General features: G+C 37.9%; 1 protein-coding gene across 9 annotated transcripts in view; it reads right to left on the reverse strand.

Moving 5' to 3' along the window:
* Positions 1–19,839, reverse strand: part of LOC112681655 (paired box protein Pax-5) — a 77,260-nt gene that overhangs the window by 10,487 nt on the left and 46,934 nt on the right. For all 9 annotated transcript variants that reach the window (XM_025551920.1, XM_025551923.1, XM_025551922.1 and 6 more), the window contains 2 exons: positions 16,551–16,716; positions 9,831–10,028 (listed from right to left, as the gene is read on the reverse strand). In XM_025551920.1, the coding sequence (XP_025407705.1) occupies positions 9,831–10,028; positions 16,551–16,716 (364 nt within the window). The remainder of the gene's footprint in view (positions 1–9,830; positions 10,029–16,550; positions 16,717–19,839) is intronic.

Consider the following 19,839-nt stretch of genomic DNA (forward strand, 5'->3'; position numbering starts at 1 on the left):
TAATACAAAATCACCCTATAGTAAACATTTAATGGTTTACACTTCTAATGAATTAATAGTAAACATTAAATTCAGCGCTTTTATTTGACTTATAGTGAATTAGACTGTTAAAAAATTAAAACTCTCCTATTATGGTTCGCTGCCGTAGTAGTAATATAATTCACAATCATTATTCGAATAATAATCATGGTTGCATTATTTTAAATGCGTTACAACATTGTTGAGAAATAACATTGTAATGCAAATAATGCGAAAGTTAATAGTTTACATTTTGTATTTGTGTTAATGTCTTTGTTTTTATAATTATATATTTTCTAAGTGCATCAATTATTAAAACTATGGAAATGAAACGAATAGTAAAACGGCATAATAATGTTCGTCTTCGCAGCCTCTTTGACTGTATGTAAATTATTAATCTCTATAGACCAGTGGCATTTTGAACTTATGAATTTTCGGTGAAGACAAAAAAATATGTATAAAGTAGCCCTCCACTCTCACTGACGGGTTTATATAATCCATTAAAGCATAAAATGTACACGATTTATATTTACAAAATATGCCTATATTTGTACAATTGTTCGTAATTCTTACGCATACTAGTTAATGTATGATACCTCGACGATGTAGTCTTACAAGTTACAATATTGAATATTATATTATTAAGCCCGGTTTGCTAGTACTCGCCGTTCTACCCTCAAATTTTGAAAACCAATCGCTCAAAACTAATACACCTTTGCCACGCCACTGCTATCTGACACTGTGTCGTTAAAATCAGATAGGTTTAAGTTAGTTCCTCTATGCAAGCGTTAAAGGGACGGACAAATGTTGAAAGCCTGTATAAGTTAAACGTGTCATCCACGTACGTTATTTGTGTGTATATTATTATGTGCTCGTACAACATAATAATGTACGCTGCAGCGTCGGGTATCAATAATACGCGTTTTTGCGAACGAAGTTTTCGCGTGGGTTGAACCGCTGGTGTTCATCGAGTGTATAATAATAATAACAATAATAATAATAATATAAACTACTGCAGAGTTAGGGTCCGTGTCATCGACAAGAGGGGGGCACGTACTCATACTTACGCACATGCGCGCATGTCGCTCGTCCCTGTCTCTCCCCTTTTTTTTATATTTATTGTATGAACCGCGTACGCGCGCGTTTATTGTGCAAATGGCGCATTGATGGAGCGAAGTCGTTTGCCGTTGCAGTCGATTTCGTTGTCGTCGTCGTACGAGTACTGTATAGCCGTCGCGTGCACGCGAGAAAAAAACGCATAAGTCAAACCGACTGCATAATGTACTCGGAGTCCGGAATCGAGCGGTGGACAATGCGATCCACAGCAGCGGGGAGTCCCTGCCGGCAGATGCTCTCGCGCGCATCCAATGTGTCCCTGCCAGGGCCGAGCCGCCGGCGTACATTATAAAATTATTACTCTGCTCGTTGTTCCCGTGCGCGCCGGAGTACCTACCTACGTATACGGCTGCGCGTGCGAAAGTAGCGAGCCGCGTGCACGCGGCGGCCAGAAATTGACTCTCCCGATCAGCATACCCCTCCCCCCACGCTCTTATCACCTGTGACCCACTCGTTTTTCCGTCTACTTATAAACTTCACCGAACACCATTACTAGCCAAGTTTCCTGCAAAAATGACTAGCGACAAGGTCCATTTTTCGCTTCGCAAAAGACGCGATTGAATAGCTCGAGTATTCCGCGGTGAAAAGATTTTAATGACGGATGAAATGCTTGACGAACGAGATCGGTACGATTTAGATGCGAATGAATAAATGTTAGGCGCTGATACCGCTAGTTATTAAGAACACGCGCGTTTAAATTATTTTCACCTACTGTACGGTATACGGTTCAATGATTGGGAATGATTCACGTGTACGAATATCTTTATCGGGCCGATCAGATGTTTTTTAGCTGAGAAGAGTGAAACCGGTGGAAATTTAGGTTACCTTAAGACGCAAAGTAAGTGGGACGCTTGGTTCGTATTAAACCACCCTTTGATTGATTTCAGGGGGGGTGCGCCATCACGGTACACGGATGCACGTGTACGTATAAACGTATATTTCGCGATGACGACGTAACACTACCGTATGAAAGACACGATCGCTTTGCAATGTTCGCCGACCGTGTTTCCGCGCGGTAAAAAGTTTCACTTGTAGCAGGAAAACCGGCGCACGTTTCGCCCGAGAAAAGCCTCTCGAAACGCACGAGCTGACACGCACGCGTAGTCGGCATACGGCGAGGGGCCGGAGCGAGACGGGGTATGTGTAACGCACTATATTGGTTTTCCACTCCCGGCGTTTATACCGTTATCAATATAATATTGTATATTACAAGCCGATTGCTTGAAAGCTGGATGCGATTCGTAAAAGATTATTACGTATCGACAGTTTTTTCACACGTTTCAAATGTTTGTAGTTGGAATTGATGAGTGTATGTGTGTGTGTGTGTGTGTTGGTAGAAAAGAGATAAGTTTTGATCAACGCAGTAAAGACGTATAAATTGAATGATGGCCTCGGGTTAAACGAAATCATATGACCGTTTGGCTCACGATCTATAACTGTATCACATAATACTATACTATAAATAATTAGTTTTCTAAGTGCATAAGAAATATATAAAAATAAAAATGTATTATAAATTAATATATTATATTATATTATATTATATTTTATGTTAGAAATATATAAAATATATTTTCTTAGTTTCTATATATTTTATTATTGTTATTGAATTGAACATTTATTTTTCCAGCGGGGTTTATCGGAATAATTATCAGAAAAAACTAATAGATAAATAGAACAGTATTAAATTACCATCGAACAAATAAGTTGAATAAAAAACATAAATATTAAGTGGTAAAACAAAATTTTAATAAAAGTTATATATTCTTTTAGATAATACATAGTGTGTTCCGATTTTTACTTAAAAAAAATTAGTTCAATCTCCGAACTTCCACATTATACGAGGAAATAGTTTTCCGTATACTGATAAAGTTAAACGTAAATGTTCAATGACTTTAAAACGTTTATTTTCCTCTAAAAATTAAGCCGCATGAATTTTAAGTCCCGATGTTGAAACGTGTTTACCGTTCTGTAAAGTAACAAATGCAAAGTTTTTCGTACAAAAAACCTCCAAATTTTATTTCATAATGGCATACTACATTATAATACGCATGTATTATGTATTATCGCTATATCGCAAAACTTTATTATTGTTATTTTTATCGTTTATAGCGGGTTTCATAAACTTACAAACACATTTTAAGTATAAAAAAATCGATATAAATCCGATGTATCGGCTGATGTAGTGTACCAAATAAAAGTCAAACGGTCGACTTCGATTAAGAATTTTCTTGGGCGCGTTTTAAGGCGTGAATTGTGTGCGAACAAGAGAAAGTAAAACCAAATCAAACAAAGCCACGATATTGAAATCGTTTTAATTGACAACGTAATTATTATAACGATATTGTGGGTCGTAAAGATTTGCGAAAATGTTTTGTAATAAAATCGTATATTGGGCACGACTGCTATACAGAACGAGTGTTGATATATTTATTATTCAATAGTTGCGTTGAAAAACAAGTGGTAAAAGAGTTCGATTTTCGTTTTGAAAAACAACATAACATCTAACAATCGAATCGTTACCGATATCCAAATGATATAGTATTCTATCGTTTCGTATGCATACCAATGCATGCCCTAGATTCAAGTGCCCGTAGAGGAAAAAAATTGGAAAAACACTAGCCGCGCAACAACGTCAATCGCATAAGATTATTGTTGTAACCAAACGTCAGCTTTGTCGAATGATTTAGAAATCGGTGTCAGCAATAATGTAAATTTTGCTTCGTGTTTTGGTTTACGAGCTGTTAATTGACAATTAGGATGCAAACGCGATCCGGGTTAATTGGTTTTTCGCGGTTAGGTGATTATCTCGAAAATAACGTCGTCAAAGAAAAAGTAAAACGTTCGTTTACACCAATTGAACCGTTGTACTTTTTATTTATTCTCGCGGGCTTATATCGATTTCCAATCGATCACTATATCCATCGGTCTGTAGACGATACAACATTACACTGTAATAATAATAATAATAATAATAATACCTATACAATACCATTGCACCGCGATGCGTACGATGGGCATTGCGGTACATAAAACTATACGTGTCATCTGACGTGATAAATGAATATTTGTTAAACATTTTATTTGTGTTGCATGTGTACGAACGCATAAACAAGTAGGGACGATGACGTTAAACAATATTATTTATTGTCGCGTTATCTATTCGGACGGATGATCTACCCTACTTAAAAACGATCATACGGCGACGGTGCGCCCTGTCTGATCTCGTTAATTTCGCGTTTTTCAAGTTGTTCGTCGCGCTTTCAGACCTGCAGCAAAGCAACAACAGTGACGGGAGCGAAGTGCAGGGTACGCGGGGAGGGCTTTCAAACAGCGTTGGAATAATAATAATAATAATAATATTAATAATATTACCGTTGCGCGGCGTACAAAAGTACGCGCGATGCGATTGGTCGCGTTTTAATGGTATTTGCCACGTCCGATTGGCCGGATACTCGACGTCAGGGTGGAATTATTGCCGTTATATTATGATTATATCGTAAGGGGTGCGAGCGACCCCTCGTCGTCGCACTCGTCTCCGTCGTTATTCCGCCACTACAAGCCACCAGAGACAGGCGCACATTACACACTTACACACACAAACATACTGGCATTATATATTATTATGTACTTCATAATATATAAATATAACACGGGGAATTACATTCACGGGTACCTACCCTCTAGCTCACCACGATCGTATAGGATTTGCCCTTTATGGCTGGTTAAAAAAAAAATCACGTCCCTTTCCTCTCTTTTTCACTCATTATTTCTTTCCCACTCTCTTTTAAAAACTGTGTGTTTTTTAGTTCTCCAGTTGTACCGAGTATATACGTTCAAGAACATTTAGAAATGTATTATTTTTTGACGTTCGGATCCATTGTTGTTGTAAAAAAACAATTTCGAAACGGACGTTCAGATTTTTATGTATTTGATTTTCGATCGATGTACAATATCGATTTTTGCTAACATTTTTTATAAGATTAAAATAAATTATTTCGTTCTGAATTCCGAACTGTGTTATTATATTCAGATTTATCTGTGAACATTGTATTTAACAATACAAGTACGCGTATTGATAAAAACAGATGTAACAGAAAATGTTTTTGTTATCATTCAAATCAGTGCATTTTTTAACTAGTTAACTAGGCGACACAAATGTTGCCTAGTGATTATACTCTGTCGACAGTATTTTAAAAAATTGGGAGAAATAATGCGAAACAAACGTGTAATACTATAATCGTACTATGGTATTATATATTGTCTATTTTGAGAAAAACATTTTTTGTCGCTCAGTGAAAATTCCTTATAAAATGCACTGATTCAAATGCATGTATTGGTGGCTTCAAACAGTGTAAAATTAACAAAATTTAACATTTCCGTATCGAATATTTATTCGATGTACATATTTACGAGAGTAACGCGTTATTTTACAATTTTTTCGAGTAAAATGCGTTCGTACCATGTTAATCTACGGATAAACTCGAAGGATTCAACATTCTTCCTAACATCAAAATCATGTGTCTATACTACAATGCCATATTCACGTGCCAGAATAACGAGAGAATGAAAATTTCCGAATTTAATACTCGAACACATACTCGTTCAGCCATATTATTGCGACACAGGACACATTTTGCGGTGTGACGCTTGCGGTTGTATAGCATTGTTAAAGTGTTTAACATGACGCGGGTTCAGCTTACCGTGGCAAATCTGTGGTTTTCCTGTGACCAGAGAAGAGAAGTGGGGAGATTGGAGAACGCCATTATGCTTACGTGTGTTTCATTGTCTCCCGCCTGCTCGCCCATTACATACTGGTCCCGCGGCCAATTTCGGCGCACACGAAACGCGCGTTTGAAAAAAAGTAACGGAGGGGCGAAACGGGGAAGGAAAAATAACCCAGAAAAACAAAACGATACTGCTGCTATATCTAGCCGTTATCGATCCGTCTCCAGTAACAATAATAATAACAATATAATAATGTACGAGATAATTAAATTTTCGCGTCGCTCTGTCATCGGATACGTTATGCACAACCATCTGGGTTACTGCAGCAGCACAACGTCATGACCCGGCATATGGGGCGCAGATAACGATCTTGGATCGCTACTTAAGCAATCTACTCATCCGCCGCACACCACCCGATGGCCGACCGGTCGATTTGTCACATTCAATTAGCCATCGGCCGTGGTGTGTCGTCGAGCGTTTTTACACAACCCGCAGCGGAGGGCGAGGTTCCTCGAGGGTAGATAGCTATCTCGACCGCGACCGCAGTACCTATACGTGTACGATACGCTGCAGTCGTCATTGCACAGACGACGCGTTTGTCAATGATATTATACTATATTGTATACATGTAGGAACGCTGTTCAATAGTGCAGAAGATGCGCATACAAGCACACACACACACACACACACACACACACACACATTTGTTTATACTATGTCAAGTTGTTCGACTGTAGCGGAGCAGATCCCTCCGTGATGTTGCGCACAAAAATCTCCGAAGGGGTAATGATTTCGACGGGTTTTCCGGTCGAAAATGGAGTCGGCCGGTTCGGTGTATGTATACGTATAATACACGATATAGTATATTACGTACACGTATACGCGGGCGCAAGGAAAGTGACTCGGTTGGAGGAGACGATGGTGGTGGTGGTAGCGACGACGACGACGATGGCAACGGGTGCGTGTGTGTGTATGTGTATGTGGATTCTCAAAGGGTCGGGAAGAAGTGAGCGAGAGAGAAAGAAAGAGAAAACGAAGAAGGGAGAAAGATCGATATCGAAAAGAATCCAGCGCACGTCTTTTTTCGCCGGTCCCTTACGCGCATATAAACAACACACGACGTTCCACAAAAGCGTTTTTCTTTTATTTTACACACGCCCGCGCGTATATATTATTTTCGATGTCTCGGAATACAACAATTATTTCTTTTCGATTTTGTCAACGCGCGTATGAATAAACGTGCTCGGCACATACTTGTTGATAAAGTTGTACTAATAATATCGATAATAATTGCAAAAGTAATGTTGGCAATAATAATATTAGTACTGGGCTCGTTCCCGAGAATTTGTCGTGTACACGGTTTGCGCAATAATCGCATCTGTATATTTTGACTTGAACGTTCGCGCTCGATTTAAACGGTTAGAAATGTACGGTGGCGGTGGCGGCTGTGAGACTTTCCACTGTGAAATGTTATTTTCGGACTGACTCGTATATTGTTAAATGCGTTGGAAACGAGAGGGACGTGACGACCGGTGCGGGTCATTGAGTCATCGAGTCATCGCGAATCCGCGTGAGCAAAGTGTTATCGTTTTCGGATTAGCCTTTTTCGGCTCGATCGCACGGAAATGATAAATGGCCGTATACGCGCGTCCGTGTGGGTGAAATAAAAAGACTGCGCTCCGCGAGGGTGTGAAAAACGCACGGAACACAACAGGTTGCGCGTTTCCGCGCGCGACTCTATCAAGATAATGATATTAATAATAATAACACGACCCGGTGATTTTCGCTGCACAACAGATGTGCGCTGCCGGTCCTTCCGTCTCGACTCCGCAGGGCCGCCGATGATTAACAGCCGCCGGTGACGGCGGCGTTGCGACCAGGGTCCAGGACCAGATCGAGGACTGTGCGCGCGCCGTAAACGACAACGCGACGACGATGATCGATAACAATGCGAGTTTAGTGAAGCTTAAACATTGTAATGTGTTGTGTGTATTATTTGACGTTCAAGGGTCCGGTCGGGGTGGGTTCTCTTGACGATGAATATTTTAAATAGAGACGTGTACAGCAGTCGTTGAACATTTATAGTGTATCGCGTTACAAGGGGTGTCATTGCACGTGTATTTTTATAGTTGATTGGGCGTTCACTGTTAATATATTACTGTAATAATATTAATAATAATAATAATGATAAAATATCTATATTTGTTGCTACATGTACTATAGTACGTCTATGTATATATACATCCAACCGCGGTTTTTACATTTGTTTCTACATTGATGTTGATATTAATACAATTAAATTATTTGTCACGTAATCAATTTTTTTTTTAAACGTCTTGTATTATGTATCAACCGTAAAGGTTTTAACGCTTGACAATTCGTTGTAAGCGTATTACAATAACGTTTTATTAATGCATATGTTTGCACACATCATTTAGGTATACCAAAACTAAATAAATTAAAACCTTGTGATAAAAAATTTTAAATTTATTGTATTTTAAATTGGTAGAGTTATTAGAATATGTTTAATTCTTAATATAATATTTATCTAAAATATTTAAATAATATATACTTTATATTTTGCTTTCGTACATTTATTACTACATTTATGTAACTACTTATTTTAAAAGTGGAAGATAAAAATTATTAGTTCAGTACGACAATATCTAATCGATATTATGTAAATTAAATGACTAACAAATAAATCGTTAGAGTGATGCAATAAAAAGTAGTTGATAAAAGAAAATAGAAAAATTGACCGAAAAATTTGGTACTTAAAAAAATAATTTTATGTTGTATAAAATATAATTAACTGTATACATACAAATTATGATGGTTTCAAAACAAAATCGTTGAATGTACATAATACAGCGTATACACAACGTACGAGTTATTTGGCTTCCGGATGAAAATGTTTAGCGTTTGAGATTTTTCAATGGTGATATAATCAAAATAATTGTTATACATAATAATTTAATATATACGTATATACGTGTATACAAAGAAAAATAGTATAATCGTAGTACATATAAATATATATATATATATATAGCTACGTAGGTAATAGATATTATCAGTAATTCGAATCGGATATTTCTCAACGACGACGAGAAATCATTACGTAATTACCCGTTGTCGTTTTCTCTCCAAGTCCTTCTTACTGTTCCATGACGAATTTTAAGAATTCGCGTTTGATTCGTTCGCACCTACCACCTGCACGCAATTCTGCATCAGCTATATTAATACAGGTACGTGATATTTGCATTGTGATTAACATTAACATTTTAACGACAGATCGCGAAACCGTGTCGACATCAAAAGTTAAGAGTTCTGTTTGATATTGTTCGCAATTTCGGCCGCAATAATAGCAGCAGCAGTAGCGGCAACAGAAGTAGTGCCTACTTGATGTGCACTGCGACGGTGTATGTGTACGGTACAAGGAGTTTTATTAAAACGCCTATACGAATCCCACGGGTGCAGTCGGTCCTACTACTTTGCGATTAATAAAAACATACACTAAAACCGGCCCCCTCTCGTGCGTTCCTATTCCAATCCCTGGGCGTTACACCCTTTTTATTGTTATTGCTTTCTATCACCATCTAATCATGTAATCTCTAATGGCCCCTCGATCAAGTTACTGTAATAACTCAGTGGTCTTTATCTTAATCAAACAAGTTGTTGAATTTAAAATAAAGGGAAAAAAAACCCGATGTTTATACGGCATATGGGCTGTTACGATGTCAACGCGTATGTAAAAGAACAAAAAAATTGGACACATTTTTGTAAATCGTATTTTAACTACCGAGCGCATAATAATTAATGTCATAGTGATCATAGATATGATCTCTGATATGATATTATTTGTATTTCCTCGTACAACATATATCACAATGCGTTTATTTTTATGTGGGGTTTGTTTTTTCTACAATCATTCGCAAAGCGATTGGTTCGTAATAGGTAAAGCTTACCGGTTGATCGACGAAACGCTGGGCACGTTGTCTTGAGTGCAAACGCCTTCGGCCAACAATCTGTCTCGGATCTCCCATGCAAACATCGTCGGGTTTTCTCGCTTGTAGTTTGCTATGGAATCCACTACGGGCGCGGTGGCCACTTTCGGTTTGCTGCCTCCAATCACGCCGGCTTTGAAACTTCCGGTTTCGTAGTATCTGCGAAAAACCGAAACGGAATAACATTAATGTTACATGCATTGCGATTACGGAACACGTTGTATCACAATACATTATACGGTCGCGCACGCACGTGTTCAGTTCGTGGTGATTATTTGGCTTTCTGCAAAAGGCACACTTCCGCGCGATAAAAAAAAAAAAAAAAACAATGTCCTTTTTACCATATGAAAGGCCTTCTGCACGCGATGTGGTGCGGTCGTCACCGGGATATGGAAAATGACCGTTGGTCATTATATGCATATGAAGATGCCCTACTTCCGGGACACGATCCCGTTCAAAACAAAGGAGTTTGAGATTATTTATTATACTAATAACACATATACTGTACGCACATAACATTATCTATTATCATTGTGTTCGGAGGAAGATTGTAATATTTATTTATTTATTTTTATTTTTCGTCCTTTTCACGTTTCGCGGTATAGAAAATGCAGATTTTAGTCTATTCATGTAGGTCCGACCATTGTTTCCGGTGCTTTTAAAACTGACTGCGGTGTCCGCTGAAAAGTATACATTTGCATTCCCAGCGTGGAACTTATAAGTTATAATGTCAGTGTTTTCAATCCAAGTATTAAAATGCAAGCGTAAATACGCAACGGTTGGGTTCGGTGTTTTTTTTTTTTTTTTAAGAAAAGAATCGAATGTCGAAAATAAAATCAACGCTTGCTCAAAACGGTTCGATTAACACACGCCACCGACGCCCGCACGGTGATCTCGTGTGTTGACAATGTAACGTCTCGGCGCATTAAAAACGCAAAGTTTAAAGCGGCTTAATTGGAACAAACGAGTCGTTAAATTAGAACTGTGTTTCGAAAGCGTCGCGGATGTTTTTTCGACCCCAAAATCTACGCGTGTACCCAAAGCGGTATTTATAGTGCACGGCAGTTTGTCAATGTCTACACCTGAGCCAAAATCACGACGAGAGTCGAAAATAATACGATCCGGCACACACCGCACATCGCGCGCGCATAATATACGAATCACATATAAAGATTTTACAGTAATTTTTTTTTTCTGAAAAAATTTCCGCCACTCGGAATATTAATAATAATAGTAGTAGTAGTAGTAGTAGTAATAGTAATCATTATTATATTTTTGGCCGCGTTCGCGCCGTCACCGAAGACGACGATGCTCGTCTCAGCCCAGCACTACGATAATAAATCTATACCTATACAACGAATGCGTGTGTAAATTGTAATTGCAATTACATTAAAAATAATTTCATTTATTTACGACCACATGCGCGGCGTATAGAACGCAGACAATTGAACGTAAAATTATTATGTTGCACTATGATCGCCGACGATGTATGCGCGACAGCCGTAAGCCCGATGGAACGGAAATATGAAAAAACTGTGCACGGGTGGCGAGGGCGTAATTTTATCCAATTTATAACGGGTTACCGAGAGAACTTGACGTCAAAAGGTATTTATTTTTTTCGCCGTTCAACGCGATTATTGAAATTTAGAAATCTACAGGTACTCTTCGGTGGATATCAATCGTCTGTACGGAGTCCTGTGAGTTTTTCGGACGTGGTGATGTAAGATATTTACCGTGGTATCACTATTATTTATTTATTAACGAGGATCTGATCTATTCTCTTACAAAGTGTAAATTAAAATAACATATTCTGACTAAACAATACAATAACAACTAAAAGAAAAATTGATAATAATGTTATAACTATATAGATAAGTGAAGAATTAGGACAAAAAAATAATTATAATAACATAATAATAAAAGTATGATATATAAAAATTCTAAACTAAAAGGTAAATAACAATAATATAGCTAGATACAAAATTAAAAAAAAAAACCATCCATAAATTGTATCGTCAAAAAATAATAAAATTAAAACGTCAATTAAATATTTAATTTAATTTTAATTATTTTTTTCTTTTTATTATTGTTATTTTCTACTTTTCTATTGTTTGGATCTTTTTAAGTAATATCATTGATTTCGCTTTAAAACTATTACGGGAAAGAAAAAATATATCCAAATGTGTACACATTTTGTTAGCTAAAATTAACGCTTGAGAGATAAATTAATTGGTACCACCATTAGTTTTATATTAAGATACTAAATATACATTTGAATTACATGTATTTTTATATGAAATTAGAATACCAATTTCAGATAACAATTCAAACAATATTATAGTTGATAAAATTAAAAACAAACATTATATGAGTTAATTTGCATTTAAGTGAAAGGGGAACAAGGCCAATATAATCTTGAGTTAGATGTAGAGAGTCTCTAGAAAAAGAAAAGATGTACATATATAAAGTTTTTAAATAAAATGGATTACTAAAAATCTTTAGTATTTTTATTAATAAAGCCTAGCATTTTAAACGCTTAATTAATTATCATTTTATGATTAGTTTTAAAAGAAAGATCATTTTTTAAATATATGCCAAGATCTTTGATTAATTTAACTCTAATAAGTGGACTAAGTTCAATATTATAGATAGATAAAATTGGATTTTTGCTATGGGAATACGATATAATATAACATTTATCTATATTCAAAGGTAATAAATTTATTTTACCGGACGGACAAGTGTATCAGTGAACCGACCGATGCCGATGCGCTCTTTTTCTTGTCAACGTAATCACTTTTGAATTTAGATATCCGGTCGAAACTGTACGACGTCAAATACGGAAAATTAAAAAAAATCTCAATTCAGAACATCAATGCGGAGTCGTTTTAAAAATGTAATCGTTTTCGAAGTTGAAATTTCAAAGTACGGAGATTATAGCAGAAGTATTCAAATATATATTATATATTATATCGCCTGATTATGTGCGTATGAATATACAATAACGATACGTATTGAAAAATATTTGTATGACACGTGGCAACTGTACGGTTCTTAGAACCGATTTGGTTATTAGCTGTCCCGCGAATACGTATAAAATCTATAGGAAAGAACGCGACAGGTCTTACGAATCGATTGAGCACGTAAGGTCCTGGGGCCTAAAACATTTTGAAACTCATATTTTTTTAAAACATAAATAATTATTACGAGCTGTTATTACTCGTAATTTAAAGAAAATAAAAATATATAAAATTATGGTATTTTGTAAACATAATGCGATTTTTGTTAATTTGGAGCCCTTCAAATTCCGAGGCCCCGGCCTGGACCCGTACCTTAAGACGGCGTAGCTCAAAAATGTAATAGTAATATTCACGCGGTACAATGACGCGCCGTGTGCACAGTTCATTAAACATATGAATACGAATTTAAACCGTCGCGACCGGTCGACCCCGCCGCGACGAATGTCGTCAAAAACGAACGCGGGCGCGCGTACATGTACACCAGCGTCAACGAATTTATCAATATTATATACGGTCCCTGCTGGCGCGCGCGGTGGCGTATCATAACCCTTTTGGGTCAGAAATCATAATCGAGAGTCGCATTGTTCGCGCGCGGGGCGTACAACAATTTTTCACGGTTGTTTTTGCCGCCGCGGTCTGCGCAGTCGACCCCAGTATAATAATAATGTGTAATTTCGCCGCGCGCTGCGGTGTATATAGCTAACTCAATTTTGCACTTAGCCCGGGCACGCGCGCGCAGACAGTGACATTTTCCAGAAGCCGTTGTAGGATGTGTTTATATATACGTATAATATACGCGGGTTCGCACCGCGGTTAATGTTATTAAAATTCGCGTCGTCGTTGGGAGGACTGTGTGTGTGTGTGTGTTGTCATTGCAATCTTTTGCGAGGCAATTTCCTTGCACCCAAATATATCTAACCGTTTTAACTTGACAAGTTTTGGGCCCTCGAATTCGTTTCAAGTCCGAGGCACTAGACAATTGCCTAAGTTACTCGCTCGCTAACGTCGGCGCCATGGCTGGTACCGAATTGGTTCCCGAGATCCAAACCCACGCACCGAATTGGTTCCCACCTGAAAAAGTTATTTTATTAGGTATAGCCGAATTAGTTCTCGTTTGAAAAAGGTATTTTATTAGGTATAGCCAAATTGGTTCCCGTTTGAAAAAGGTATATTATTAGGTATAGTCAAATTGGTTCCCGTTTAATTACGCACATTTTCCTTTTTAATTTTATAGGCTTAGGACTGTCAACTTAAAAGTAGGTTTGATTAATAATGTGCGTTAATGTGTGTTAAAAAAAAAAAATTATAAAATATATACAATTTTAAATCATTGATTTGAAAGTCAACTAGTCATCACTTAGGTATACAAAATATAAATAATAAAATATAATAAATACAATTTAAAACCACTGATTTGCAAATTTGAAGCTAACTTTCTTTAAATATTCAATTCTCGTAATTTTCTCATTAATGTAATCTATCATACAATTTTCTAAGTATTTGTTATTTCTTTCCTGTTTGCTTGTAATTTGCTAGTCTCTAGTAATCTATAGTCTTCTATATTTCTATACTCTATCTTATAGATATAATAATTGTGACTATTATTATGTCATAAATATAGTTTTTAAAATTTTGTTTTTTGCTCTTTATGCACTGGCCCGCTGGATTTTAATTTTTAACATTGTAAGTAAATTATTTTAAAAATTAAAATTGTCCTTATTTTACCTGTACACAAACGGGAACCAATTCAGCTATACCTAATAAAATGCCTCTTTTAAACGGGAACAGATTCGGCTATACCTTATAAAATACCTTTTTCAAACGGGAACCAATTCGGCTAAATGGGAACCAATTCGGTTACTCCCGGCGCCATGTGTGAATGTGTACGAAGACTGCAACGGAAGAGAAATGAGATTGAACCGGAGTCGATATCTTATTCAACATTCGTTGACGATACGCAACTACGGTATGTCAAACTTTGATATCTCGAATGCGTTATATTATGTATAATACTACTTAAATTATAAATAATATGTAATTATATTCATCGGTATAAGGGAAAAGGACGATTACCGTACGAGGTATTCGATCGCGTTTTAACCGATTCGCATCCTGATGCGGATTTCAACATGATAACGCTTACGTTTATGACGGCTGACCAGATCGTCTACGCGTCCGTAACAACGATAATGAGATCGAAAAATCCGTGTTCGATTTTCGACTAAACTGTTTTCATACTGTTGTGTAGGTTATAATATCGCGTTTAAATATAGATTTTCGAATCGGGCGATTCTGCTGCAGAATAAATGCATTGTGCGGCTGGTACAAGCAATTTATATACACATACAGACGCGAAATGAAGTTTGCGTACTTGATAGTATTAATATTATTTTTTCGGTAGGTCCACTTGTGCCTTAATGCATAATGCATGTAATACTGGTGGCACGCGTAACCCGTTTCCGCGAACAAAAAAAATAAATGGCAAAAAGATTCACGTACACTGCGCATAAAGCCTACGGACGAGAGAGAACCGGAGAGTAACATAAAAATTAATAGCGGCGACATGGTTTTTACGACCTCTTCTATATTTTATTAGGGTACGTTTGTAAAAAAAAAAAAAAAAATAAGCATATATATATATACGTATAATATAATATTATTGTTATACGGGGACGATATTGTCACGGGAAGAACCGGAAGCGAGGGAAAACCCGTGGACATCGGGTTGCGGTCGAGGTTCGAAAGAGTAGATCCATTATCTTGGTTCCGGTGTACTATGGTAATTGTTTCATATTGAATTGGACATTGCTAAAAAATGTTTTGTATACATGCGTTTCGTATACTGTACATTATACACATTCGCAGATGCGGTGTACACCAGAAGAGAAAGGAAATCGTCCTTGATATAAAAAGTTGCGACTGCCATTTATAATGTAAAAGGTTTTTAATCCTGGGGTAAACAATATGAATCGCACTGCTATGATAAGTCGACAACACGAAAAATGTTCCAAAAGTACAAAACAAATATCTCGCAATTCATTTGTCAATTAAGTGCAGCGAACAACCGTCGCAATCGCGAATGCAAACGTGAGTTTGTATCTGTGGGACTAAAATTGCAGTTTATCGTCGTTATACCGTCGTAATATGATAATATCATATATTATAATCTATTAGGATTCACGATTTTTAGAGCAATGGTCCCGAGTTAGTATTAATCCACGTGAACGCTTTGTGTACATCTCATTACTTTTTTTTTTTGTATGTGATTTTGAAAAAAATAAATTATTAAGATTTTTTTTAATTTGAGACATATTTTACTGTAACCTTAGTTACTGTAGAAACCTTGGAATTCCATGGACTGCCTATTGGGAACTAATTGTAATGTAGTAAGATAATCGGACGTGTACTCAAACTCTTTATAGTCTAGTTCTGTTTTATTTTCTAGTTCTAGTTTTTTTTTTTTTTTTTTTATTTATTTATTGAATTAACGCCCGATAGGCTTAAGAGTTATGTTGTGTTTCATGATGGAATATTGAATAAGATCGGGAATAATATTGTGGTACATGGAAAGGGATTTGCAGCAGATCGGAATCACCGATGCACCTGATCCACTCGTATACACAAATCGTTTCGCAATTACAAAACACATTATTATTATTACCTGGACAATATTTTCGACACGCATCCATGAGAAACTCTGAGCTGTCTGGATATGTCGCACGGCCTGGTTCCGTTGTGAGCCAGTTCGACTATCCTTTGCCTGACCAGGTCCGGTAACGGTCGACCGTTTACGAACACTCCACCCAGTTGATTTACACCGCCGTGACCTGCAAACGACGATAAACAATAATAATCTGTTAGTCGGTGTATAAACATATATTTATATTTCTACATTAAATATGCACGTATGTATAATATATAATATCGCGGTGAGCACACATACATACAAACATACATATATATATATATATATATATATATATATGTGTGTGTATGTGTGTGTGTGTGTGTGTGCACGTCGAACATCCTTGGCGGACGTCGTCGGTGCTCGCGAACAAAACAAAAGGATCGATTTCATGTAATACGCGCGCAGTTATTGTCGTGCGTATTATTATTATTCTCGGAGATATGTATATGTAATAGTAGTGCTATAATACACGCGTATACATTATATCGTATACATAATGTCACATGAGTACGATTTGATTGCCGCGTTATATCCTTCGTTCGCATACACCATTACATTGTGTACGATTGCTGCAGCGTACCGCAAAAATGAACGCGTTCGGGACGACCGATAATTTTTAAATCGGAATACATGCGCGCATCGAAGTTTGTAAGTACGTAAAATGACTTGAATCGAATACCGCAATCACGTACCGTCCCGTTTTTCCATTCTATATTTATGTACCGCTACATTTGTTATAGCAATATTTTACATTGTTCCTACGACTACGTTTTCATTGCGTTTCAACATTCTTAGTCGAGCCCGGACGAAAGCAGTTAGATCGTAACTCTTTGCCCCGACCGAACTAAATACGACTAAAGTTTAGGTATTTTCAGGGTACGGTGTTGTGCTACTGGCAAGACTTTTCGTGTAACCGTTTCGCCTTGGTTATACGGAAATAAAAGAAAAACGATTAGATCGATGAACACGGGTGTGATATTTGAGACTGAGGAACAACATGGGTGTAACGTGTTCGGACAGATATAGGATCGCTGTTGCTGGTGACCGCGGCCGAGCTTTTCAGGGTTAGACCTCGTCTTGAAACGATACGGTACGCACGAAGTTTGTCATTTCAAATCGAAAACATCTGTGCCGTCGGTCGGCGGTTTAACGCGCTCACAATCGTCTCGCGTCCGGGTGCATGCACAATGCGCGATGATGACCAGTAGGTGGTGGTCGGCCGGACGGACGAAAAGCGTAAAAGGGTCGGTAGTCCATAAACAATGCCACGGAGGCACAGTGATCCGAGAATCTTGTCCGAAAAATCTATGTCGTGCTGAGTGTTTACGTGTTTGTGTGCATGTTGCTTTCCGTGTGTATACGGTAGTGTACAATAAACACACCGTACACACGTATATACACACATTTACACGCGTGTGTGGCGTTTACGCGACTACAAACAGCACTGTGCGCGCGTATCAGATGGTCTAACGAGATAATCTCGTTTGGGGCTTTGCGGGGGTCGGTCGGTCGGTCGGTCGGCGGTGGCGGCGGCGAATTAAGCAGATTATCCTCGAGTGCTGCCACCGACGATGGGGTTAAGAGGGCGGTGGCTATTAAGGGTCGACGCATGTTGCGGCCTCTAAAGCCTCCGCGCCGCCGCCGCGAAAACAATAAACCTCTGCTAATTCATATACCGCGCGGCTACACCATACGTACACGTAGAGAGAGAGAGAGAGAGAGAGAGAGAGAGATGTGCACTCGACGAACGACCCCAATTGTCGGCCTTGTAACGCCATGTATAAAATTTAAACCACTTGGCCACGAACATTATGATAATATACTATTACACACATTTGTTATCGACGTAAAAGAATCTTTTTTTTTCAAAAACAATTCTACTCACACGTAATCTATAATAGGATGATACATTTATTCATATATACACGTACATCTATATTGTAATATATACAGAGACTGCACTATATACCGCGGAGGTCCGACGAAAATTTATAATTTTTATTTTGTTCTGATCATTCGAACCACTATCGCAGCATCGTATATAATTTAATTAAATTATATACATATATGTGTATGGTGTAGCCGAATGATCGATACACAAATAAAAAAAAAACTAAAAATATTTCATTGGCGCGTGCATTTAAAGATAAACCGGTCACATTGGATAGGTTTTTGTTGCGAAAACAATCAGTATAACTTTTACAACACGGAGATTGCAGTTTTATCCCTGTTAAGAGTGTTTGGCCATGGGGGATTACTCGCCCTTGTTGCTTTTAATGAATCTACCCTTCAGAATCGAGTGTCGATTAAAGGGCCACGCGCCCGCACTCCACTCGACGTGTGTGTGTAATGTATTGGACGTCCCGTGCCCGAAATACTATCACGATATTGCACCGAAGTACTACGGGATTATTAAAATCGAAAATCTATCTTCCGTAAGCGTGATCTATGCGGTACTACCGTAGAAAATACCGTGGCCGTTTGGCACCATTGTTGTTCGCTTTAATGGTACCGTAACGCAACGGCCGCGGGTCGTGAATACTCGGAGTTTCGGAAACTTTCTAGTCGCGACTGCATACCGTGTAGAAAATCACGTCGACCACTGTACGGATGCATCGTCGTTTTCGTTTCATGACCAAAGCGATCGTCTACGAATTTATACGTAACACTGAACCCGCGAACAATCACCCGATCGTTTCCGCGTTAATCACTGCATTTAAATGTGTGAGACACACCGGCATGACGTCCCAGCGCACACGGAATAGGTGAACTCTATGGTATACCGACAACAAAAATAGCTTCATGCAGCGGCGGTAATATTCGTGGTTAATTAAATCTTTTATTTTTGGGATACAAAAGCGAATATTCGTCTGGTCCGCAAGACAATCAACAGTCGTTGTCGTCTCCGCTCGAACGGACCGCGAAGCGATCTTAATTGGAATGGAACCAGATACTGTGCCAGGAGCGTCGCATACGTTAAGGCTACGTATGCCAATCAAGTCGAAGCGCGTTTCTCTTTCACGGATAATTTCAGTGTTGGTAGGTACGCAGGGAGTTTAAAACGGGAAAAGGAAAACAATAATTAGCGTTACGACGTTTCTAGCGTGCGTGTACATAAGTACACAGGGCGAACCGGCGAAATCGTGTCGTCGCCGCTCCGCGATTGACAAACGATCGCTGAAAAGCACCTCGCACACCCTGAATATCTATTTATATACATATTACATATATATATATATATATATATATATATATATATGTA

Source organism: Sipha flava, unplaced genomic scaffold, assembly GCF_003268045.1.
Source record: "Sipha flava isolate LNK unplaced genomic scaffold, YSA_version1 194_pilon_pilon, whole genome shotgun sequence".
In the NCBI taxonomy this organism is placed as follows: Eukaryota; Metazoa; Arthropoda; class Insecta; order Hemiptera; family Aphididae; genus Sipha; species Sipha flava.